At 43.2% G+C, this 26653-nt stretch overlaps 1 protein-coding gene across 3 annotated transcripts in view; it reads right to left on the bottom strand.

Annotated features, from left to right (window-relative positions):
- The window catches only part of sbf1 (SET binding factor 1), a 92889-nt gene that overhangs the window by 17711 nt on the left and 48525 nt on the right, over nucleotides 1-26653 (bottom strand). For 2 of the 3 annotated variants that reach the window (XM_031306358.2, XM_031306360.2), the window contains 14 exons: nucleotides 22523-22636; nucleotides 14273-14350; nucleotides 13136-13249; nucleotides 12869-12997; nucleotides 12073-12171; nucleotides 11543-11750; nucleotides 10709-10821; nucleotides 9244-9393; nucleotides 5932-6000; nucleotides 5511-5672; nucleotides 4502-4767; nucleotides 3324-3496; nucleotides 3125-3198; nucleotides 499-691 (listed from right to left, as the gene is read on the bottom strand). In XM_031306358.2, the coding sequence (XP_031162218.1) occupies nucleotides 499-691; nucleotides 3125-3198; nucleotides 3324-3496; nucleotides 4502-4767; nucleotides 5511-5672; nucleotides 5932-6000; nucleotides 9244-9393; nucleotides 10709-10821; nucleotides 11543-11750; nucleotides 12073-12171; nucleotides 12869-12997; nucleotides 13136-13249; nucleotides 14273-14350; nucleotides 22523-22636 (1942 nt within the window). Of the gene's footprint in view, nucleotides 1-498; nucleotides 692-3124; nucleotides 3199-3323; nucleotides 3497-4501; nucleotides 4768-5510; nucleotides 5673-5931; nucleotides 6001-8162; nucleotides 8265-9243; nucleotides 9394-10708; nucleotides 10822-11542; nucleotides 11751-12072; nucleotides 12172-12868; nucleotides 12998-13135; nucleotides 13250-14272; nucleotides 14351-22522; nucleotides 22637-26653 lie in introns of all 3 variants that reach the window. The other variant, XM_031306355.2, reaches the window with a different exon arrangement.

Here is a 26653-nt window from a genome sequence, read left to right as displayed (position 1 = left end):
TTTACTCAAATTTTCTGAAATTATTATTTCAGCAACAATTCCTTATAAAGCTGTGGTAGCCAGTTCATTTTTGGCATCGTTGGGCAAAAATTCCATAATAACCTTTCAGCAATTTGTAGTTCAAGTGTTTACAAAGAAAACTAGACTTCTGCACCTCCTCTTGGCTCTGTTTTCAGGCTTTAGCCAATCTATTCCCTATTTGGAGACTTGGAGATTGTTTGTGTGTGTGTGTGTGTGTGTGTGTGTGTGTGTGTGTGTGTATTCTTGTTTAAAGGGCTGTTTGAGGGTTAGGACTTGGTTTTAGGATTAGGGTTAGAATTAGGTTATGGTTAGGGTGAGGGTAAGGGTTAAGGTTAGGCATTTAGTTGTGATGGTTAAGGTTAGGGTAAGGGGCTAGGGAATGCATTATGTCAATGACGGGTCGTCCCCACAAAGATAGTGCCACTATGTGTGTGTGTGTGTCTGTGTGTTAGTGCGAGTGTGTGCATCATCTCTCACCCAGTGGGTCATTGGGCGTGCCCTTGAAGATGAGCCGGTAGTTGGTGAGGAAGATGGCGCCCTCAGCAGGGAGCAGAGGCGGACCTCCCATCAGCCCCGTGGCCTCCTCGCGGCCGTCGGGGATCAGGTGGACCCGCATGCCGTCCATCACCAGCTCCTCCCCGGGCAACAGCGTCGGCCTCAGCAGCTTGGGCTGCACACAGACAGAAAGAGAGGAGGGAGATTAAGGACAACATTTTTAAAATTCATAAAGACTTTTAGCTAAATATTGCCACACCAACAGCCTGATTTCCAGAAAAATGTACCATAAATTAAAAATATTTGTAAAATAATTTCTGCGAAGCTGCCAATTTGCCATAGAATCCATCAGGATCTCTAACTGTAATGACCGTCTGCATCGCCTGATATTTCAGTGCGAACCCTGCATAGACATTTCAGTCTAGCAGGATAATAAGGCTGCACAACGATACACCAGTGTTTCCCCGATATTCATTCTGCAGCAGCACACCACTGCTCTCCTGTTTTACCGAGTGCGGGTACGGCCAAAATACATGGCCACGGACGCGGCGCAACACATCTGCTGCAGAGCGCGTCTATACTCGACTCAAACTGCTACACTGACCACGAGAGCGGCGCAGGAAACACACTGCACACACAAGAGCGAAGGAGAGACCGGTTAACAGGCTCGGTAGTAAACAACACGCTAACATGCCGAAGGATTCTGTGTTTTAAGTAAGTGCTGTGCGGTGGATCTAATTTACAACGATGTGAACAGAGATTCCTGTGAATTTGGAAGTTACTGATATATATAATAATTTCATAGTCTAAAGTTCCTTCAAATAGTTAAAGAAGCTTTAAAGAAAAGAAACTTGGAAGGGTTACGTTTAAGAATGGAATTTGGTGTGGGGTTTAGCAGTCAACCTAGGGGACACACTGTACACTAAAATGACCCTGAAAATGTTTATTTAAGAAACAAATCCCTCTAAGGCCGTGGTTCCAGAACCCCCTAAGGGTGTTGAGATGAATCTAAGGGGTCACGAGAAGTAGTAAACAAGTTATATTATATAGTTTTACCCCTTTGGGCCTTTGGAATTATTCAGATAAAACTGTCTTTAAAAAAAAGAGAAAATCACTCTAAACTTCACACAACCCCTTGCAGCCTGGGATGAGGGGTCCCAAGTAGTCACAGCTTTAAATGTATGGGTCACATACCAAAAAGGCTGCTCCAAACTGCATGATGTTCCAGTGGGAACCCTGTTAAGTTATTTGGGCTCAGAAAGGATTATACGACTGAATAATTCTACACTAAAGCGATGCTGAAAGTTTGCAGACAACACTCGTTACCATTATCCATTTATGAAATGGCAACATGCAGCACTAATTAGACGTGGCACCTACAACTGTAATATACGAGAAAACACCAGTAATCGTGCATCCCTACATGTATGCTGTATATACATTTCATGACCAAACAATCACAATCACAATGACACAAAATCAAAATGTCATGCGAATCACAAGCATGCTGAGGTTACTGGCTGGCTGACCTGCACTGTTTGGGAAGTTTAGACCAACAACAACAAAAAAAGACAGAGGTTAATACTGAAATGATTGTTGCATAACACACAACATGTTCTGGATTGGTGGGATCTTGGCAGAGATGATGATAGAAACTATAAAAGATAAATACACAGAAATAAAAGTATAATAATATTGATTTGGGTGTGTTTATGCAATGGGATGTTCATTCCATATTTAAAAAAATAAAAAATAAGGACTGTGTTGTTTTGAACAGTCCCTGAGGATCCAAAGTTTGACTACAGGGCTGTGTGGGCTGCTGAGTTTTTCTGAATACCAACAGTATGAAATATGATGCTGGCTTTGTCCTCTGCCCCCTTTACATCACTTCCTGTCCCCCAGTGAGGCCCCGGGGAGCTTCCTAAGGAACTCCACCTCTGATAGGAAATGAATTACAACTTTAGCAACCCGCTTCCTAATCTGTTACACAACACCTACTGCCACACACGTCTGTCACTGCCACTGCAGCTGGCAACCACATGGCAGAAAAAGGGCAGAGCTTCCTCTGTGGGCATTTAACTGCTGAGACTTGAATAGCTGTAAATTTCACACAAATGTTTCTGCTCAGCCCTCAATCTCATATCCACTAGCTGCACTGAGCATGCCAGCTCACGACATGAACTTGCACGCTACAAGAGAACATTTTGACGGGACATTGTGGAACGAGCAGCAACATGTTTAGTTTAGTTCATTTGACAAAACATGTCACATTAAGCCAGCGTCCCTCTCCAACACACTGCACGCAGGACCAACAGCACCCTTCAGACTGAAGGCACTCGACTCTGCAGGGCCTCGGGGAGCTACAGCAGCCAGGCTGAGCTCCACCTGGGCCTCTGAGACCAAACGGCACAACAAGGGAGCGCAATCACCAGGCATGCACTGCTTAGGCGTGCTGTGAGTCACACAGTTCTGTCTCTGGCGGACAGACGTACCTGCTGTGACACTGTGAGCCTGAGCTGTAGGGATTGGTGGAGAGGGGAGTGGGCGTGGCTGGCGGGGGCTCTGCATGGCCTTTGTCCAGTGGAATGTAAAAATAGGAATTGGTTACCTTTTGGATCGGAGGCAGTCTCTTACTCTCCCGGTGGACTGCGTCTAACGTCTCGATGTGCATCTGAACAATATCTGCAAAGAGGCGGACAGAAAGCATAGCGATAAAGTGACACATGTTGCCATGACGTTTGGTTGTGATGCTCTTCTGCGGTACAAAGAGAGATCAGTGAGTGTGGCAGGTCTCGGTGGCTCCGTACCTGGGATCATGGTGTGGAGAGCCTTCAGGTGCTCGTTGGTCACGCCGCTCTCGTTACACACTTTGTCTACGAAGCGGTTAATGAAGCGCACCACCGAGTTAGCCACGTCGGAGCTCTCGGCGTCTTCGAAGCCGCTCTCTGTGTCGTAGCTCTCCGCCATGCTGCCTGCAATACTGCAAGACAAAAAGAACGGCTTTAACCATTTATGTTTCTAAATTATAAACGACCAGCTTTAGAAAAAAAACAACTTTTTTTTTTATTTTTATTTCTATCTGCAATGAAAAATGAATATTGGATGAAATGATATTCACTTAACAAATTGCTGATAGCAGATCGGAAATAAATGATGTCAGTTTTGAGAGGCAGGAGATATCCTTTATCACTCACTCATCAGGATGAGTTCGCCCAATGATTTGGGGATTTTAAAATAAAGGTTCATCTTTATGAATGTTAAAGTGCTCATATTATACTTGGTGTGGACAAAATGTATCCCCCCCCCCCCCCTCAAAGTGATCAATGCTACTTCACCAATAGACCAGTATATACCTAAAATAGAAGTACCAGCGCCAGTTGTTTAGCCGCCAACAGGTGACTGTGAGCCGGCTACAGGCACCACCAGATGACGGTGCTTTCAGGGTCCATGGTAGTGGAGTTTAGCCAGATAATGTGAGCGTCATACGGCGATGACGGTTAAGTTTAGGCACCAAAACGTTTAGTTTAGTTTAGGAAAAAGATTGTGGTTAAAACACTCCCGAGGAACAAACAAGTGTTTCCTGGAAAAAAGTTTTTTGTTTTTTGCTGCGAGGTGAACTCCGCTCTCCGGCTAGAAAGCGCTCTGTGTTATGTTGACACCATGTTGTGCTATGTCATTTTGAGATTATTTTCCATAGGATATTGAAGTTCATATTGAAGTGTTTTGGCATGGCTGGCCGAGTGGCTCTATATCTATGGAATTGAAAGGAGGATTTAATTCTTGCATGTTCTGTGTTGTTGTGTATGATCAAAAAACATCTCCCCCCTCTGCTTTTTTCACCAATCGCACCCTGGTTATATGTTATAGTGATAATAACTATATTGCCCAGCCCTTGTGGGAAGGTGACCCTTAAGAGCCAGCCACAGAGCAGTTATTTTTAAGTTTTCACTCCCGACCCCCATCAAGGCTGACCGCTGGCTGGTACCTGTTTGTGACGTAGCTGTTGCTGACGCTTTCCACGTCGCCCAGGCCGGAGCTCCTCAGCAGCCGGTTCTTGCTGGTGTCCAGCGGCAGCAGCAGGTAGCTCATCCTGTTGGCGTAGTGGATGGCCTGGCTGAACACCGTGCTCTCCTCCTTCTGCACGCGCTCCGTCTGCAGCTCCTTGCTGAGCGTCGGCCACAGGCGGCTCTGCTCCGACGCCAGCTCCAGGGCGCTGATCTCCCTCCGACTGCCTGACCCGTCCGGCTGCTCCTGACAACAAATCACACGAGGTCCGTCAACCATTAATCATCTCGAGGCCAAAGTGGCACTCGGCTCAGCAGGCTGGCACACGGACTCATTAGTCTACCAGCTGTGGTGGCAGATTGCTTGAAAAGAAAATCACCAAAAGTTTTGAACAATGTTCAAGACCATCAATCATCATTTCTTTGTTCACTCTGGTATAGGGATGCAACCATACAGCAGTACCATGCCTTCTTTTCTATTTAAAGCTCAGTGCCCATGGGCTGGACATTTTCCTGCGCTCTTGTCAATAAAATAAATTATATGTCTGTCAGGAAAGTACTGATATTTTTATTTATTGGAATTGTTTATTATTATAACTTTAGCTTTTGTGATAAATAGTCTGTGTTTGACTGTTCAATGTCCCACACTTCATCACGCAAAACACTTGCACTTGCTGGCAATTCATATCCATGTTCTCATCCTTGCATAAGTTATATATATATATATATATATATATATATATATATATATATATATATATATATATATATATATATATAAATATATATATAGCAGTTTGGATGGTGTATCATGTTATAATGCTCCATGACACAGTGAATATTGAAACTGAACTAAACTAAAAAATAAATAAAAAAAAAAAACGCAAAATCGAATCGGAATCTCAGTATCTGGCAGAAAAATGGCCATTAGATTTTGTTCTCCAAATCGTTCAGCCGTAGTAGCATATTGAGTGGAGCGTAGGTGCTCACAGAGTTGTTGTGCTGCTCTCCCTCTTCTGTCTCCAGGTACAGAGCTCGGATGTGGCTCTGAACGTCGCTGTAGAACATGGCCTCCCAGAATTGCATCGTGGTCCACACCATGTGCTCCTGGACGCAGCTGTAGGCAAACTGAGTGATGCCCGCGCCCATTTTCTGTCACACACACACACACACACACACAGGAAGAGAAGTTTATGAGGGAGACGAGCCACTTGACATGTCTCAACACTCAGAACTATACTAGAGTATTCATGTTCAGCCATCCCACGATCTCAAAATCCCCTCACTCATTCAATTGTTAAAACCAAGAGGGCACGCTGGATCTCTACTGACTTCATGGGTTTCTTAGCTGTGGCTAAGGCTGAATGTGGGCCATGTGGAAGGACTTTGGCGATGCGGGTTAGGAACTTACTCTGCAGAAGGCTGTGACCAGTGGAAGGAGGGCAGCTGCAATACCATGTTCATCTATATGCGAGCAGTCCTGAACAGAAACAGATAAGCAACCAATGATGTGACAACTTGTGAACCATAAAACACAACTTTATAAAAAAAATATACTTCATCTGAGGCTAACTATTGAACTATTTATTGTATCCGCTTTCAATTTTGTCCTCTTTACACTGTATCTTTAAACAGCACATATCTTAAAATCTGATACTCGTAGAGCTTCTAAAGGACTTCTCCTTTGGCATCATAATCAAAAAGATAAAGTCATTTTGTTGTCCTAGTGTGTTCAGCCATGCTAGGATGAATGGTAATGAGATCCTCTGAGACCTCTGATCAGAAAGCGGGCAGCACATCAGCGTCCGGTGAAAGATAAACTGCTCAAATAACAAAAAGGAGTAGGCCTACACATTATGAAAATATAGGGCTGTCAATGTGTGGCCGGGTGAGCTCAGCTGGTAGAGCAGGCGCACATATATAGAGGTTTAATCCTCGACGCGACCTGCGGCTCTTTGCTGCATGTCGTTCCCCCTCCTCCTCTTTCATGTCTTCATCTGTCCTGTGAAAATAAAGGCCTAAAATGCCCCCCAAAAAAATAATCTTAAAAAAAAAAACATAGGGCTGTCAAGCGATTTAAATATTTAATCGCGATTGCGCATGATTGTCTTTAGTAACTCGCGATTAATCACACATTTTTTATCTCTTCTATATGTGCTGTTGTTTCAATGTTTTTAATGCTTATGTATGTGAGCCGACAAATATGCCTGCTTTATGCAAATGTTTATTATTATCGCAACAATCCAAAACAATGACTAATACTGTCTAGAATATTCTCCGGAACAACATTAATACTGTATGCTCAAAAAATATGCTGAAAGTAAAATATGGCAAACCCAAGCCCATCAAGCCACAACAGATATGACTACATGACATTTTATCCAGCGTGGTGTGTCTTTTGCAAGGCGGAGGGGGGGGGTATGCTTGGCCAGCATGTGGTATTTGAGACTGGATGTACTCCCTGTGGTAACTCAGTTCACATTGACAGTACATGCTAATAACTTTAGTCTTGTGGAGAGAACCATCTGGAAGGGCTTTGAAACTCAACTTGCCATTCAAAAGATCCTTTTCTTTATCCAGAAACTCTGCTAAAGGAGCTTTATTTCTGCTAGCCATCCACAACAAAGATCAACGTTACTGCTGCATCGCTTCCTGATTTCCCAAACTACGGAGGGGACCGAGGCCCAAATCACGGAACGTACGTGCGTTAATCGAGCATCAAAGAAATCGTGGCGTTGAAAGGAATATGCGTTAACTGGTTATTATTATTATGTTCATTTTGACAGCCCTACTATGAAATAGAAACATCTGATGGTGCTTTTCCATGACGTGGTACCTGCTCGACTCGCCTCTACTCGCCTTTTTGGGTTTTCCATTACGAAAAAAAGTAGCTGGTACCTGCTAACAGGTACTTTTTTTAGTACCTCCTCAGTCGAGGTTCCCAGCGAGCTGAGGCGAGCCGAAAAGGTGACGTGAAAGCGACAGACGGGGGTGTCCTGAATAAACCCGCCATTTTTAAATAGTTTAGCCAGCTATGTTTTGTTTTTTTTGCTGCCTCCAGCTTCTTTTGAAACTAAATGTGTCTTCTGGCAACAACACACACCTTCCACGTTCTGTGTGTGTGTCGCGTTACGCCACGGCAGTTTACTGCGGCGCCGCTATGACGACCAGCCATGCTGAGGCGATGGAAAACGGACGCACAGTGAGGCGAGGCGAGTAGAATAGAGTCGAGGCGAGTCGAGCAGGTACCATGTAATGGAAAAACGCCATGAAAGTACGATGGAAACGATGCCAGTGGAACTTCGGTTTCCGGCGGAGACACTAACATCGGTGCACCGAAGAGAGCGGGGAAGAAATAAACAGTGAAGTTGTGAGGTGGCAGCAAATGTACAGTGTTGGTTTCAGTGTGTCTTAGAATAAATGCTCAAATCAAGACCAATATTTAAACAGTGGCGTCAAGGACGCACTGCAGGCTCCGGCTGATAATAATACATAATACACTGTCACAGCAGACACTGCAACCTTACTTTTACAGTCTGTGGTTGCGACGTTAAGGTCACAGTGATGCCTGTAGTAATATCACACATTTTCGTGAATTCAGGTACATTTTATGAACCAAATAAATATAAGGTTGTTGTCTACCAGCGGTCCCTGGGGACGCCGATACCGCCGCCTTTGCCAGGCAGCGGCGGCGCACTGAGCTCCAGGGAGCCGGGGATGAGAGCAGGCGGGCGGGTGTCCCATCTGAGCAGAGCACCGAAACAAAAACACTGACACATCACTGACAGTATGACAAGTACATCCAAAACACAACATTCACTCTCAGTGGTTTCTGTGACATGAGAAATACTTTCAAAGTACTAATGTTCAAAAATACAAAAAAACAAAAACACACAGAGCCAAGGAATGGTAGCCCCGCCGAGTGGAAGAGATCACGCCACACCACTGACCCAGCCGACTTAGAACAATTTTTGTAACTAAATATTTGTAGTTATCGTTCTTGGTGCGGACGGCCCTCAATCCAGAACAACAAATACTTGAAAATAGCATGATTACATTAAAAGAGCTGTCCTCAATTATTTGTCTCAAACATATCTTTACTTTGTCATGAGATGTGCTACTTCAGTACACAACAAACAAATATGACTGGGACCACTACAGACGAACTTTTAAGATCTATATTCACATTATAGAAACCAGGAGGAAACTAGGATTTGGCCTCGTTTTATTCGCTATACCACACACTACCGGTCAAAAGTTTGGGGTCACTTAGAAATGTCCATTCCACTCCATTATAAACAGAATACCAGCTGAGATCAGTTGCATTGTTTTTTTTAACCAGGGCAGCAGTTTTCAGATTACATTATGTGCTTACATAATTGCAAAAGGGTTCTCCAATGTTTTCTCAGTTAGCCTTTTAAAATGATATCAGATTAGTAAACACAATGGGCCTTTGGAACACTGGATGAATGGTTGCTGATAATGGGCAATGTAGATATTGCATTAAAGATCAGCCACTTCTTCCTACAACAGTGGAGAACCCTTTTGCAATTATGTAAACACATAATGTAATCTGAAAACTGCTGCCCTGATTAAAAAAACAATGCAACTGATCTCAGCTGGTATTCTGTCTGGAATGGAGAGGAATGGAAATTTCTAAGTGACCCCAAACTTTTGACCGGTAGCGTATATTTGAGTGATATTCTAGTATTTGCTGGCTTACCTGTAAGGTGCAGTTCATCATTCGGACAATGTAGTCAAACTGCTGGTCATCCAGCACAGCTCGGTTCTGCAGGACGTGCTGATTGAGCTCCTGGGTCAAACAAATCCGGGCTGCCCGACCCTTGAGTGCCCGCAGTACAGCTGGCATTAACTGGACAGAGGAGATGACAACAACAGCTGAATCACGCAGGGAAAATACACATTTCAAAATAAACAGAGTCAATTCTTGAGGGAAAAGACAATAGAAGCCAGTAGGGCTGGATCTGAATATTTGAATATTAGATGGGTAGGTATTCGATTTTTTTATTTTGGGATTCGAATATTCATGTTTAAAAAAAAAACAAAAAAAAACGTGCACGCAGGCTGAAATTTACTATGGTGTTTTGTTGGTATTATGCCACTAGCTGCAGGCTAATTACAGTAATGCAGCGCTATGTCGTCCATCTCAGCCAAGATCAAAGAAATGCTGAGTTACAAGCTAGCAGTCTGATGTGTGTAGCGGTCTGTACAGTTATACTGGATCAGCCTGGTGTCGTTTTCAGGCAATTTGATAAAGGTAAAGATAGTACGACCGTTCATAATGCCAATGCTCCAGGCACCGGCTGGCTGAGCATTCATTCCCAAACACTGCGTCTGTCGTCACTCATCAGACCGTCCGGCAAAAAGTTAAGTCTGATTCAACTTTTGGAGAAAAGCAACCCAACGTCAACCTGCGGTCGACAATCACGTAACCGTTAATCAGACTCGTCTGTCCGTGTCGCTGCGTGCGAGTCCCGTTAACATTACCGTAAACAGGAAACATCACTGGCTATCGCTTCCACAAAAAAGTGATGAAGGGAAAAAAACGAAACACAAGCAATGAACTGCTGAAGAGTTTGTGTAACAAACAGGTGACTGTGTCTGGTAACAACAAAGCAAAGTCGCTTCAACTCTCGCTTCATCTCTTTTCTTTTTCTTCGCTGCCTTCAAGTGATGCCTTCATGTGCTGTCAGGAATAACAGCATATATGCGTGGTTTGCTGGTGGAATGACAGAAGAAGTGTGGAGGATAGGAGTAATCCGCTTATGTAAAAAACGGGAGACTAAGAAAGACTTTTTTTACTTGTTGCCAAGGGCTGGCAAGCTACGAGACATTCTCTGGACGGACAGTGGTGAGTGGCCGCGCCATCTTGGTTTGAAAGTGCCGGCATCCAGGCAGTCTGGCGGTGTGTCTGTGGCGCAGGGCATGTGTAATTAAAGGCGTTGATCACTACAAGCTGATGTACATGATCGGAGTAAGGTAATCAGGATAAATGCCGATCCCCGATCAGTTAAAAAAATGCCAAAATCGGCTCTGATCCGATACTGTGATCAGGACATCCCTACTAAAAGCTAAAATTAACTTTGAGGTGTTTTGGTTCTGCGAAGTAGGTATGTTTTGTGTATGTGTCCCGTCAGTCTGGTCATGCAGGGAGGAGTCACCCTTACCTTCTTGGCCTCCAGCATCTTGTTCTCGAAGATGTACGTGATGCAGTTCCTGACCACCTCCAGCCTGCGGGCGCTGTTGGCCATCACGATGCCGTTCCTGTCCACGGTGTCTCCTGTGGAGACATGGGAGAAGTGATCAGACACTCATCACAGTCACAGTCATTCATCACCTCGACCCCATTAAACACACACTGTGAGACAGACTGTTCACACAGGAAGTTTGAGTTGAAAGTGAAAGATATATTCAACTTGGTGTTGCCCGCTGCCTTACAACAAACTTCTGGCAAGTGTTCACCACCTTCGCTCTAACCAACACCACGTGGCTTTTTAACCATCTGAGGTCTAAGTGCATTTTTACATTGCTTTTTACATTTGAAGTATATTTGCATATAACCTGATACCCATGTGTTTCAACAAACTCAGCTTTCTGTATAATGACGCCCAAATTCGTTCCAGAGCAATGTGTAAAGAGATAATGTGGCCCTAAAGCTAAGAAGTTGATGTCTGCTTTTTGAAATTTCTCAAATCTCTTGTGAAAACAAACCTAAACTCAATTGTTTTGGTGTTTGAAAAGAGTTTACAAAGTCTTGAGTTCACAAAAGTAACGTAATATATGGATAAAATAGTAAATAAATGTCTAAAATGACATTTTGTAATACCGGTTTTTGAATAGGACTGTTGTCAATCATCGCTTGGACTCGCCAGCGTGTCTTTTGTCCTCAGAGGGTTAAACATCACAGCTACACATTTTCTACTTTACAACTGCACGCTTCTGATTTCAAATGACCCAGACATTTTCATCTGAGTCCAGTGTCAGTCCCCTCCCCAGCTCACCCAGCGGGGGCCCAGATGGCACCATGCCCTTGAGCTCCGCCTTGACCACAGGAGGTGCAGTCTTGAGCTTGGCGGCAGCGTGGTCGATGAAGAGCTGCACAGCGACATCGTCCAGCACAGGGAACGGCGTCGGATTGTTTACGCCGCTCTGGTTGTTTTCTGACGGCCGCTGGACTTTGTGCATGGCCACAGCGGGGTACGGATTCTCCTAGAGGGGGGGAGGAGACAGAGAGGGAATAAAGAAGGGACAAGATAAGGAAAACAAAGAAGCGACTGAACAAAAACAGAGCCTGAAGAGAAAAGGACATGTCTCATACTATTAGTTATTAGAGACAGGGAGAGAAAAAGAAAAATGGAGAGTGAAGAGATATGCTGGGTCAAAAAAAGTGACGGAGAGGAGAGTCTCACAAGAGGAAACTGGTGGGAAGAAAGAGACACAGCAGGACTAACAGGAAACCAGCAGGATAAAGGGTAAGTAATAGGTAGTCTTTAAGAAATGCTATTTGTTGTCAATTATATTAAAAATATACATTTTTGAAGAGCAGCTCAGCCAGTTCCTTGACGTGGTTCAGGACTTTGTGTGGACAGGCTTCCTCTTGTCGTATCCGCTCCACGTGATTGGCCACCAGCTGTGGAAACGGGACAAAAGAAGTTAGCTTACCTCAAATGTCAGCAACTACCTTTCATATCTGAGCCACGTGTGTTCAGCAGCACAGTGACACACAACACAAAGGCTACATCTACACTGCTACGTTTTGATTTAAAAACTAATATCTTTTGCTACGTTTACGTCTGGCGTCCACAGTACTCCAGCGTTTCCGAGCCCCTAAAACGGAGACATCTAGAAACAGGGCTGCCCCCGTTTTGGTTTGAAAACTCTGGGGTTGCTTTGCAGTCTGGACGGGCACAAACAGAGACCTTTGGAAACAACAAAACAACATCTTATCTGTTAGGTAGGCTTACATACCCTTCAGTAACAGTTCCACCTCGTCGTCGCTCCAAGAAAATAAATCCCTGCTCTTACTTTTCACCGTTGTTGTTCTTTCTTCAAAGAATTTACTTTATATTACACATGCATGAGTTTGAACCGCAGAGTAACGTCAGACAATCTGCTTCCTGTTTACACCGGCACGCGCATGCCTAGTGTATGCCAATGGTCATGTGATATGTGTCGTCAGACGTGTTAACATGGACGGAGATTAGTTCTGCTAGGGAGCTAAACACTCTTGTGTAGACAGAGATTGGTTTTTGTCTCAAAACGCTGCTTAAAAATGAAAATGTAGTGGTGTAGATGTGGCCTTAGTCTAGCTGTGCTGACAGACTCACGTCATCAAACAGGTCGGTGGCTCTGTAAGGAGGCCCCCGCTCTGACACGAAGCCTGCAAACGCCATGCCGTCCAACACCTTCATGAGGAAGTCGTCCTCCGTCAGCGACCTCTGACCCAGGAAGGCAGCCTGTGGAAACACACGTCACGCTAATCAGCTGCTATTCTCATTCGCACACTGGCCTCCCTTTGAAGACTCTTCATTCCTCCTCTTAAGAACACAGATGATTGGTCAGAGCTGTGATCATGTGCAGTATTCAGTACAGACCTTGTGGAAGCGGATCACTGGTTCTGGGTGAATGCGGATGATGTGTAAACACCAGCGATAGCCCTGGAAGAGTCGAGCGAACAGCCACAGGAAGACTCCCCGGATCTCCTTATCCTGAAACACGGTCAAGTTAAAGCAAGCCAGCCAGAAAACAAACACACACACACACACACACACACACACACACACACACACACACACAATTGACCCTTTAACGTCTTTTTCATGCCAACAAGCATCAAATATAAAACCTACTGGCCTCTCAGAGCAGCACAGTGTATAAACTAGGACTAAATCTGTCCACTATAAAAAGTCTGTTTTGGTTGAGGGTATGAGCAATTTGGCCGTAACAACAGTTTACTCTGGTTACATCTCGGATTGCAGTAACTCAGTATGCTGTCTATTGAAAAGTGTTGCCTCTTGAAGTTAATGCTGTGCCCAGAATGTGTCACTGTGCTGACTTTACAGGCAACATTTAGGAGAAGTGCTGCACAATTAGGACTAATGAAAAACCTTTTCATTTGGTAAATTCTCCGATGAAATAAAGTGAAGAAACGTAACTTTACTTAACATTATTAAAACCTTGGTCTCGCTTTGCCAGACCCTCCTCTACGCCGCTGTGGAGGAGGGTCCATACAGAATTCTGGGATGGGAGAAAAATGTGCTCTGGTTTATTGGCATTTCATTAAAGCAGTCACAATGGTCATGGGCCGTGCTAAGTACCGGGAAAAGCCACAGTGCAGCTGCAAAATAGCCTCGGGAAGGAACTTGTTTTGGTGGAACGTGTACGTTCAAAAGTAGTTTTAGTCGTGCAACAGAGAACTCAGATTGGACAGATAGTCTAGCTAGCTGTCTGGATTTACCCTGCAGAGATCTGAGGAGCAGTTAACCATAGTCCTCATGAAGCCACCAGAGTTTTAGAACGCCAACACAAAGAAAGCGGAAGGTAACCTGACATCTGGCTGAAAAAAAAGCAAAATCCAGCGGAATTATTGACGGCGACGGAGCAATCCCAGAAGTGAAACGTCGTGGATATAGACTATTAAAACCTCAACACAAACGTGAGACATCCTGCTTTTTTTGAGAACAAAGCTGCTGAGAAAAGCCGGCCAGCTGAAAGCAGAGAGTTTTTCTTACCTGGATCTTGAGTGCCGAGGGTTGTGTGGAGAGAGGGGGGAAGGCGTGATCAGCGACTTCCAGCTCTGGATCCAAAACCTACAACAGCAACAACATGAAAGCCATCGTCAATCACTATTCAACTGCCTCTCGTAGACTCTCTACTGGAGCCTGTTCCTGCTGCATCAGTGGAACTCTGGGTAACTGAGTCAAGACCTCAGAGAAATCCAGGATTTTCCCTACCATTATGAGGCCGTTTTGGGCACCACTTAAGCCAAATACATGTAAAATCGATGTGAGCATCAAAACTAACTAAATGACTTTCCTCACATCTAATGGTTGTAGTTGGTCCCCAGTGGACTTCTTTAGCAAGTTTTGCCTTTTAAGCATTTTCAATGCCACAAAACAATTTGTGGTTGGGCTATTCATGTGGATCACCAATTCACACAAACACTTGACTAAATATGACTAAATATAAACATATTTTGGTCAAAAGCTTGTAGAAAAGTGGAAGCAATTAAAATAGTCCATGTTTTATAGCGTGCAGCAGCAGCCAGAGCCCTATCAACAAATACTACCTTGGAAACAGTATCAGTGCCAGTCTCAGGCCATTCCATTAAAATTTCATTCAGCTAAGTGTAAGGAGAGCACAGCGGCTTAGCCCTGAATCCCAGTTGCTACCCAACAATCTACAGCACCATCGTTCCTGCAGCCTGCAGCGAGGGAGGTCAGCCAGCCCCACCTGTGTGAGCTGATCGGACTGATACTGATACTTCTGGGTCTGTTGGGGTCATTGATCCTGCACCCGAGGTGGAAAACTGCTCAATTGGAGCTGCAATCCTCCAGTTAATAAATCTGTGTTGGTGTTTGTACTAGGGCTGAACGATTAATTCACATGACTCGCGAGAGCAAATCAGTCTGCACTCCGTAGAGAAAGCATCAACTTAGCATGCTGACGCTACACTGTACCTTGAGCTGAGTTCTGTCATTCAAACAACTCTGAGTTGTAGTTTAAAACTTTTACAGCCATTTTAATAAAATGAAGGGTTTTATTCTGGTTCGAGTCCATACATGCAGTTAATGGATACAGACACGCAGAACTGAAGGCTCGGTTGGCAACTATTAGCTCTGATTAGCGGTTAGCTCCGGTTAGCGGTTAGCTCCGTTATAAAGATATGGAGTGGAGGAGCTGCCACTGAGAGGGGTAACAACCAGACTGATAAATGACGTTCGGGGAGCTTTCACAGCAGCGTGGCCGCGGAGTTTCAACAGTTTTATTAGTACAGTTAATCCCACGGCAAGAACACCAGCAACTAGCTAACGCAACGATAGCTCTCTGAGGGGGCTGGAGGCAGCTCCTCTCTGTGCACTGTAAAAAAAAATACACTGTTGTGTGTGTGTGTGTATATACTATATTTTTACTTTTTTAACTGTCTAGTGTGTAATTGTGTGTTGTTCATACTATAAAATGATTTATTGTTTGTCTTTGTTGAATAACACAAAAGACAAAGCTTAAAAAATAATCGAATCGCAATATTTGGGAAAAAAATCGCAATTAGATTATTTTCAAAAATCGTTCAGCCCTAGTTTGTACACACACAGCTCTGCTCGCTGAGGCCCATAACCCGGTGAACTTCCCTTCAACCCGTCTCCAGCTCTCATTCCATCCATGCAGAGCAAGGACCACAACACACAAGAGTCTCCAGGTTAGAAGCCATAAAGCACACAGAGCAGCCAGTGACAGAAACTGTCCATAACACAAACACATGTGGCATGACCCCCTGGGTTTCACAATAAAAATTTTATTTTTTATTTTTTCAATAAATCTATTTATTTCGAGCCTTGTCATCTTAGGCTTTTAGCAGAAGCCCCGGTCAGTGGGTCGAGGTTCAGTGTCTCGGTTGAGGACACTTTGACACACAGCTGATGTTAGGAACAAATAAGCTGTTTTGGATTTTAGGATTGTACACATCTGTTTTTATGTGACAGTAGTTCTAAAAAAAACACTGTCAACAGTCCATGACGCAATCATAAACACAATCCTTATACTCTAAGATCCATGGGACAAAATTGTGGTTTATTTTATTGCACTAATACCCATTTTCAACTAAAATTAGCGTGCATATGCAGGTTTTAAACGTGGGGCAAACCCTCTAAAAATAGGCCATAGACTGCTTTGCTCTCCCGTGACGTGTGCATTTCTTTTTTTTTTGTTTTAGTGTGTCACGTTCAACGTCATGAATGCGCCGGAAAACAGATTTAGTAAACAGCAGAAAGCAGCATGGAGGCCGTAGACGATGTTAAGGAGGTTTCTTATTTTTCATATTTGTTATTATTCAGTCTCTCTTTCAAACTCGGTGCAAACTAATTTGGAACGATGTGGGAAGACAGAAAAAAGGAGCGCTTCTTTTTGGTGGTGGTTGAAAAAAGTGTAACAAGGTGCTCTTGTGCTCTCTAGTGCAAGGGTCATCTGATAGCATCAGAACAGCGTGAAAACCAAGGCACCCTTGATAACGCAAAAGTTAAAACGCCTTTATTGATGCGGCTAAGGCATAGCAAAAGTAAAAAATAAATAGGCAGCCAAGCATTGCGGCGCACAGGCCTTCTTTGTCCCTAAAGACTTTCTTTAACAAGGGTGCCTTGGTTTTCACGCTGTTCTGATGTAATTTTCTGCTTGCACAGAGATGGACAGAATTTGTGGCTGAGATGACAGAGCAGAGCTGTAGTCAAGTCCACCTTTGTCGAGTCCACGACCAGGACTAGTCGAGACCGAGTCAAGACCGACTCCAAAAAGGTTCAAGTCCAAGTCAAGACAGAGTGCAAAAAAACGTTTGAGTCCAAATGAGAGACAGTCAAGATCGTAGAAAGAAAGGGTCAAATTAGGCCACATGATTTATATAAAATATAAAATGTTCCCATTCTTGAACTTATTTCTTGTCCTGAAGAATCCATAGTACAAAGTGCTCGCTGACATTGTGTCTGTGGCCAAAATGAAAAGGACTGATAGCTGATGACTGAAGTCTATGATGCAGCCAGGCGTATACCAGGCGACCAATCTCGATGCCTGTTCTAGATGGATTTTGAATTGAACTAATACCTGTTTTCTGAACGAGCACTTCATCAATGTTTTTTTTTTTTTGAAGGAGGAAGTTACTTGAGAACAAAAGCATACAGTGCTGGACTCAAGTAACAAAGTCAAGACCAACTAGAATATTTGGCGAGTCCAATGGCCGAGTTCGAGACAAGTCCGAGTCCAAATACCAACCAGTCCAAGACGAGTCGGAGACGACAGAAAAGCGTCTCGACTCCGGACTCAAGTACTACAGCCCTGTGACAGAGTCACAGCATCGCGAAAGGAAAAAGGGCGAAAACTAGCGTATCCACCCCGGGTGTCATGTGACAAAATAAACTATGCAGTTCTTCTATGTAGATCATGCAGCATATCATCCAACTGCAGCTGTAGCATTCATTGCCGTTTTTTACTTGACGTCTGCAAAGAGAGAGACTATCTTCAGTTTCTATTTTGTTCTTATAGCACAAATATTTCAAATAGGACGAGAGTCCGTGGGAAGAGCATTGATTCCCAAACTTTAGGCTCCTCGCAGCATCCAAATACACACTTGGCACATCTCAGCTGAGACAGAGCAGTGAATGCCAGCTCCATCCTCTCCCAAATAAACATATCCTACCCTTTGCCTCAGTGACATCTCCAAAAACTCCAACCCTGTGCAACCCGCAGAGAGAAAACCGTCGTCTGGGGTGTGCCAATCTTTTACCAGAAACTCATCAGTAGGAGTCAATAATCAAATAAAGTCAATCCTCATGTTTTAAACAGGACTGCGATCACAGCTACAGCAAACAAACCAGACTATCCAGGGAGGGATGATTTGGCATCACAGCACACATTAGAAGGATTTTCCCACAACCGGGAACTGACCCAGTGCTATAGAGAACAAGATAACTAGAAGCTATCCAACTCCATATAGAGATGGATCCACAATGATTGTCCTGAATTGATTTGAGCAATAGGTTTTACTATAAATAGTTTCACTCTTAAAATACTGAGTTTCTGAATCTTTTACACTGATGAACAGACAAAGACTAAAATACTTTGACAAATATCTCTAAATATCATAGATTAAATAACTAATTGAAAAAGTATTTACCCCCACTCAGGACAACATTAATTAGAGGCAGCCGTACAGCTTGAGTCTTAGTATGTATGTGGTTTCAGCCTTGCACGATATGGACACCGCAATTTCTTAATTTTTCTTTGCAAACGTCCCTCAAAAGTGCCGTCAAGTTGCACGGAGACAGGAAGCGAACAACACATTTCCAGAACACTGACGTTCCAAAAATGAACGTTCTCTGCCCTGCAGTCTGTGTTCTTCGTATTTTTATATTCATCTGTGAAGATGTGGATGGCAATGTGGCAATGGATCAAAGTCTGTCGGTCCACCACTTTGGTCCGGACTGAAATATCTCTATTGGGTGCTAACATGCTGATGTGAGCGTTTAGCTCAAGTTCAGCCTCATAGAACATGTCCATATACGCGTTGTTTTCACGGAAGGGATCACCTGCTTCCCAGCATTGCACGCTAGTCAGCTTGCTGCCAGTTTCTCTTCACTGACCACTGACAAGCAAAGAAAACAGTCTACAGCAGGGGTGTCAAACTCATTTTAGTTCATGGGCCACATCCCCCCCAGTGAACCACTCCAGAAAGATCAGAGACTGTATCTGCCACAGAGTTTCTTGTCAGCTTGATGTTGTCAAATGCAGGTTGCTTCTGCTCAGACAGTGTTTAAGGCCATTATAGGAAAAATAATAATGTTAGGGACCCAGGAGAGAGGGGTAATATTCAGAGAAAAAACTCTGTGGCTGGGTTGGTTCAGTGGGTAGAGAAGGCGCACATATACATGGAGGAAATTTATGGAAGAAGAACTCGGATATTCTCTGAGATTAAAGTGGTAAATTTGGAATTGGAATTAATTTCTTCTCTGCAATTTTTACACTTTGCAAAGTCATCCAGTGGGCCTGATTGGACCCTTTGGCGGGCCTTTCTGGCCTACAGGCCGTATGTTTGACACCCCTGGTCTACACCCTCCTACAACAGCGATGGCTGCACCTGATTGGACGAGCGCTTCATGTGGGGCTGGCTCCTCCTGGATTTCAAAACCGACCATAATGGCGGCTCGTTTGGAATACGATCTCTTATTTAACGAAAATAGTTCACCGGAACATGTTTTTGAAAAGATTTTAAGCGAGAAATAGGCCATGCAGTTGCTGAATCTGTCTTTAGTTCAGATCAACAACGGTCAGTTTAAAAGATTTCCGTCAGCTTTTGAGAGGCAACGAGCCGAGCTGGACGCTCCTTGTTTGCATTAAGTTGGCTGGATTCGACTTTATGCAAATGAGGAGTGGGCGACTCGACGCCTCGCTTCTCCAAAGTCCCCACAACCCTACCAGAATGCATTGCACGGCTGCTTCCATAGAAATGAATGGGAGGCGTGGAAATGACGCTGACAAAAGACACACAAGCTGCTAGCATGGCTGTAGACTCCTTGTCTTGTTTTCTGTCAATCACTGTCATAAAATCCAAATTACATCCTCTGTTATTCAATAAAATAATAAAACATGACAAAGTTGATGGGAGTGAATCCTTTTATGAGCGCTGTATAATTCTGTAAAACAAGCAGAGTCATAATGAGTAGTTTGTGCAGCAAAGTGTTTACGACTCTGTAGCACGTGAGCTAGCAGAGCAGCATGATAGCGTGGAAACCTTTCCTTGGTGTCACGGTTCGGTCACGCATCCTTAAAGGAGAGGAAATCCTTAAACCAGACAGTTAAATGGTCCGGTCGGATGATTGGGGAGCCACAGCTTTACCCAGCGTCCCTGTATACCAGACAGTTACAGAGGATAGATACCTCTATTTTAAATGATGGCTCCCACCCTTTGCACAGTGATTTTAAGCTTCTTCCCTTTCGGACGGAGGTTTTCAGTCCCAAGGTGCAGAACAAAGCAGTACACAAATAGCTTTGTTCCTGCTGCTATCACTGAGCTGAACAAGCTGCAAATATGATGCGAGCATTATTTAGTCTGTTTTTAAACCTGCTTTTATCTTAATTTTATACAAGAGAATAGTTATTTGAATGCCTTTATTTCACTTATTTATCTTTATATTTCTCTCTTATGGCCTGACTGGTGAAACCTTAAATATTTGTATCAGATTGTAAGTAGTTTTAAATACGTTTTCATAGTTGTGTGTTATAACGGATGTCGTATTTCTGCTGCAAAACAAATCTACCCACCTAATAAAGTAACCTGAACCTAAAAACTGAGCATCTGTCAAAGTGTATCAGAGCCATTTAATCAAAGTCCAGAAAAGCCAGAAAAACAATATCTTGTATTAACCAACCCATTCTTCCCACTTATGTTTCAGTTTCCTGCAACAGCTCCAATGTGATCCAAATTCCCACATTCTGCAGATATCAATAAGAGAAAAAGGAAGCAGGAAGAGCATTTGTTTACATACCTAAACAGATAAAAACCATTTCTCAAAATGGGCTGGCACTGGATTACCAGAAGCTGTAAAGTGCTTGATACAGAATGAGCTGGCAGTTTTTTCAGTGTTTAATATGAGCACAATAGTGCAGTGCAAGAAAAGCACTTTTAAAGGCTGCATTACAGTAAAGTGATGTCATTTTCTGAACTTACCAGACTGTTCCATAACTGTTCTGTTATTTGCCTTTACCCACTTAGTCATTATATCCACATTACTGATGATTATTTATCAAAAAATCTCATTGTGGAAATATTTTGTGAAAGCACCAATAGTCAACACTACAATATCGTTGCGGTATCAATATCGAGGTATTTGGTCAAAAATATTGTGATATTTGATTTTCTCCATATCGCCCAGCCCTGTGTGTGAGGGTGATGTGGTTAAAACGACAACATCGGCACCAAGCTTCAACTAGAGCCCTAATAAAAACACAGACGACTAAACTGAAACTGTTCCGTTTGTACAATTCATTTAAATGCTCCAACGTACAACAGTTTTGTGAATGTCTGCATCTCCTAATTTAAAGAATTTACTCATAAATGTCTGGGAATAAACTTAAGAGAAGGCAACATGTCATGCTTACTGAATGATTCCTGGACTTCTATACAATATGCAGTGGCTTCAGAAAAGTATTCAGACCCCTTCACTTTTTGCACACTCTATTTAGATGTCACTTTAAGAATGGGATAAACTTCCCAAATCCAGGTGTGCAAAGTTTGTAGAGACTTACCAAAGAAGACTCAGAGCTGTAACTGCTGCCAAAGTACTGAATTAAGGGCCTGAATACCGAGTCATAAATTTGCCTAAATGTCTAAAAACATGTTTTCACTTTGTTATTATGGGTTATTGAGTGTAGACTGATGGGGAAAAGTGGCTAATGTATCCGTTTGAAAGTAAATCTGCAACACAAATTATGCAAAAAGTGAAGGTTTCTGAATACTTTCTGAAGCCACTGTAATGTTGAACTCTATGTGTGTTTTGAGAGAAGAATATTTGTGATGTTTTTTAGACTGCTTTTTTTTTTTTAAAAGATTACTATTTTAGGCCTTTATTTTTATAGGACAGCTGAAGACATGAAAGGGGAGAGAGAGGGAGAATGACGTGCAGCAAAGGGCCGCAGGTCGGAGTTGAAGGGTGGAGCATCAGCCAAGAAAAAAAAAACATTACATTTTGGAGCGAAACCCAATCACTGACATCACGGACAATTTTTTGTTTTGCACTTTCGTTAACACTGCGAGATAAGGTGTTTGTGTTGCATTAATGAGGTGTCGGTAGAATCTAAAAAATGAGTTCCAGACTGGGAAAATTCACACTGCATTAACATTGTGAGATACGGCACGCCTTGGCGAAGTTCTGCGCTCTCTGAGTGCCCTCTTAGTTTTGTGGGTGTTTAACTTAAACAAAAATAAAATCCACCACTTAAAACATGCAAAACAAAATGAAAAAAAGTTTCAAAGATGATCAACACCAAAACCAAAATTCAACCTGAAAAAAGTTATGCAAAGAAAAAGGGAGGCAAATCCTTTAAAGCTTCCTGGCATCTCAACCCATGAAGGACCACCGGGGAATTTTATTGCTTGGTAGAAACCACCCACTGGATGTTAATGACACTTCCCAGTACTCACTGGTAGTGTGTGTGTGTGTGTGTGTGTCTGTGTGTTATGGGTGTGTTGTGGGTGTGTTCAGAGTTAAGGCTGCAGCTCTTACCATGGAGAGCACAGTCTGGGTCTGCTGGAGGAGCGGCTCAGGCAGCAGGGAGATGTGGACACACTCGGGGATGGTCACCGTGCCGCCGTCCAGGTCAGCGATGATCACATCCAACTGAAAACGCACACACACAGAAATAAAATTTTTATCAACTGTCAAATTGAAAAAGATTTATTAAGGTATTACTTTTTTTAAACAAATAAAGTTTTGAATGAATCCCAGGATACATCTTTCGGTTATATCACTGTCATGTGACCCAGATGATGTAATAACACAAATACACAGCCTATAATGTAAACAATGCCTCCTTATTTTCATAAAACATATGTTCTAACTGTATCTCCTCCCTTGTCATTTTCTGTTCTTATGAACATGTATAGGGCCAAGTGCCAACAACTAACAATTGAAATAATAATAAAAACAAATAGTCTGACCAATAATCACTTATATAATTACAATTTGGTATATCTAAACAAAATCCACAATTACCAGTCATACATACGCCTTAAATAATGTTATCAATTAATTGCAGTTAAACAAAGGATCCGCGATTATGCAAAAAAAATTGACAATTAGACAATTATGTAATAATTGTTACAGCCGTAGATACACAACACGATTACAGCAACTGACGCTAATGCAGAGAAAGACTAGGGATCAACGGATTATTGGCCCGTTTTTTTTGGCAGTTTGCAGATTATCTGTATCAGCGTTTTATTTGCCTGATAACTGATAAAGTTAATGATTTAAAAAGTGGTCTACTTTAGCTCGGCTCCAGCTCTGTGTCTGTCCCTCTGCTCCGGTTTCTCTCCCCACTGAGTCTAACTTAATGTCCCGCCCACAACACTATCTGACTATCTTCTACTGGGTATTACGTTCATAGTTTCTCATTTATTAAATAATTGCTCAAAGCATTTAAACAAAGTTTTGTGTTGGAGTTTGTAAACTTAAAGATTTTCCTTTTCACTGTAAATGCATAGTGGTTCCATTAACTATTAACAATCGGTATCGGCCTTGAAGAACCAGTATCGCTTGATCCCTAAGACAGACAAAGTGGTCTTAACTCTGTCGCCAGCTGCTCATTACAGGCCGCTAGCCGTCAAACAACACAAACACAGTCCCATTTCAGTGCAGGCGGCAGGAAAGGCTGCCCAAACGATAACCTCTGACCTGTACATTGATAATGGCCATGTGTCTACTGTACATCACACAGGGTCTGGTTGTGATGTCAGACAACGGCTCCATCAGGGCAGCATGCAGCACTGTATGGGTTCATTACACTCTCATCAAGCTTTAATAAGACAACCGCTAATTATTGCCCTTGATCATGGGATCTAGACAGTAACTATTGCTACGTATATTGGTATAATTTATCTTGGCAAGGTCTGTAAATAGTTTTATATTAAAATCTACAAAGGGAGGCAGGTAGCAAACAGCCAGATGGGCAGTTTATTAAAAGACAGGTGAACCATTGCTTAATGGGTCAGTGAGAGTTTACATGAACATTCTCTCCATTGTAATCAAAACTCAGATCCATGGGGCGGCCTCTAGCTCAGCCAGCAGGAGCGTTGGCCCCACGTTGGCTGAGTCCTGAATCCAACCTGCTGCCCTTTGCTGTGTGTTCTCCCCCATCTCTCTCCCCCCTTTCATGTCTATCCACTGTCTCTACACAATAAAAGGCAAAAGCGATCTTAAAAAAAAAAAAACTCAGATCCATGTCAGTGTAGCTGAGGGTATCTTAAAGTATATAGCCGGGTTTCTTCGTAGATCATTTTGGCCTCCTCCGTCTGATTTTGAAAAGGCCATTCTGGTCTATTTTGGGAGCAAGTTTATTAAACTATGGAATAGTTATATTATGTTTTTGTGGCTTTTTATGGCCTTTATGTGATAGGATTGCTTGAAGACAGGCGAGAGAGAGAGAGAGAGAGAGAGAGAGAGAGAGAGAGAGAGAGAGAGCGCGGCAGGCAGCAAAGGGCCGCGGGCCAGACTCGATCCCAGGCCGCTGCCAAGGACTCAGCCTACAAGGGGTGCACACTCTACTGGGTGAGCCAATTTCTGACAAATTAATGAGAATAAATAAATAATTGTCTTCACAAAGCGTTGTCATTTTCCCCCACGGTCGACCGTGGCACAGGTAATTCACTTATTACGCCAATCGCTTCACTCAGTTGAGCCAATCAAACCGATTGTTTACCGTGCATAGACGGTTCACTCGAGAGAACAGACAGATGGGACAGATGACAGCATGGAGCTCTAGACTGTCTGAGATGGTTCTGCCCAATTGCACCTGACTGCAGTACGCAGATCGGGGTTGGGCTAAATGTGGGCGGAGCAAAACGTTTGACTCCGCGCGGGCGCCACCTACGGACAGAGTGGCGTAAAACCCAGGTTGTAGAATGTAGAATAACGATTATAATATAGTATATATTATACATAGATATATATAGATTATAATAAATAATGATATTTGAATTATAAAAAAAAGGAAAAGAAGAACGGGGAAAGCAAACGTGACTCGCAGGAAACGAGCCACGGTCTCTGGGGGACGCGAGACAACAACGGACGGTTGGGTTTAGGAAAAGAAGAACGGGGAAAGCAAACGTGACTCGTGGGAAACGAGCCCCACCTCCAAGCCCCAGTAAGTGGCTCTAAGCCTGGGTTAACATGCTCCAGGCCCCTCATGCTCCCTCCCAAGCCCCAGTTAGAGCCTCACTGGCTGGGCTTTGACCTCCAGGGCCCTCAGCCTCACTTCCAAGCCCCAGTAAGTGGCTCTAAGCCTGGGTTAACATGCTCCACGACCCTCATGCATCAGCAGCAGTGAAAGCTACAGTAACATACAGCACTTCTGTCTTATTTGTGTCTCACAGTCCTGTCCAACTTCTATCTGTGGACATGTTGCTGCGCTGTTTGTATGCACAACAAAACGGCGTAATGCGTTGTTTTCTTCTGGCATTGCTGACAATGGCTAACCTGGCTAGAACTTACACCACAATTAAAAAAATCTGACTTGTAAATGGAACGCATTCAACTCGGGTGTGACGTCATTCCCAGCTCTGGCTTCACAGTTCAGAGGGAAATGGAACGCACTATAAGTACCGCTCCAGGCTCACCGGTGAGCACAGATGCTCCATTTGAGCAAAGATTCAAACTACTGGCAGGGCAGCCACGGGCCCATGTCTCTCTCCAGGAAAGGAAGTAAAAGGAAATGTAACACAATGAAGAGAAAAGGGGACTTTTTTTTTTGTGATTGTTGCGGGCAAAAATCCTTGATTATGCAGCACGTTTTCTTAAAAAATGCGATGGAATATGCGGGATATTTATGCAATTTTATGCGATGAAATTGCGAGAACTTGCAAAACCTGCGGTTTCATCATGGCTTCATCGCGGGGTTTGTAGCTTTTCGATGATGTTCACGTTGCGTAATTACGTCACTTCTTAACGTTCCCATGGCAACAGGGGAAACGGCTGCTCTTGTGTGAAGTAAACGCAACATTTTTCAACTTTCTGCTAAGATATGTGTGACTTTTTTCCAACGAAAATGCGGGGATTATGAAATCATGCAAGAGCCGCATATTTTGTGCGGAAATTGGCAATTAATGCGGCGAAAGTGCAGCGTATTTGAAAAAATGCAGCCCCCGCTTAAATATGCAGACTTTGGCTGCTTATGCACTGAATTATGCGATCGCATAATCGTGTTTTTCTGGAGGGACTGACTTGAAATGTAGGCCTTAAGTTAACTCATTTGATTTATGTCAAAGATGGTTTTTAGTTTTCCATAAAAGTTCAATGCGTCTATATGTTAAAAGTATGCTACTTTGAAAATTGACAATAAATATTGTTGAAATGAAATGTACTATTTATTTATATTTATTTGACATACGTAGGGGTAGGATGCAATGTAGACATTATGTGGTTCGGACCTTTGTTGAGAGGAAATATTAGAAACTGGACCTCTTTGAATTTGAACAGAATACGTCACAATCTAACATAAATAAATCTAGTGTGTAAAAGCAGAGCGGGAACTGTTGTTGAGAGTCAAAGACTCCCTGGTTCTTTTTATCTGATGTGTGAACATGTGATTGTCTCTATGTGATGCATTTTTCCACATACGACCAACAGAGTTTACTTGGT

Source organism: Sander lucioperca, chromosome 20 (assembly GCF_008315115.2).
Source record: "Sander lucioperca isolate FBNREF2018 chromosome 20, SLUC_FBN_1.2, whole genome shotgun sequence".
Taxonomy (NCBI): Eukaryota; Metazoa; Chordata; class Actinopteri; order Perciformes; family Percidae; genus Sander; species Sander lucioperca.
The sequence above is the reverse complement of the archived record's forward strand: the minus strand, read 5'-3'. Positions and strand labels throughout refer to the sequence as shown.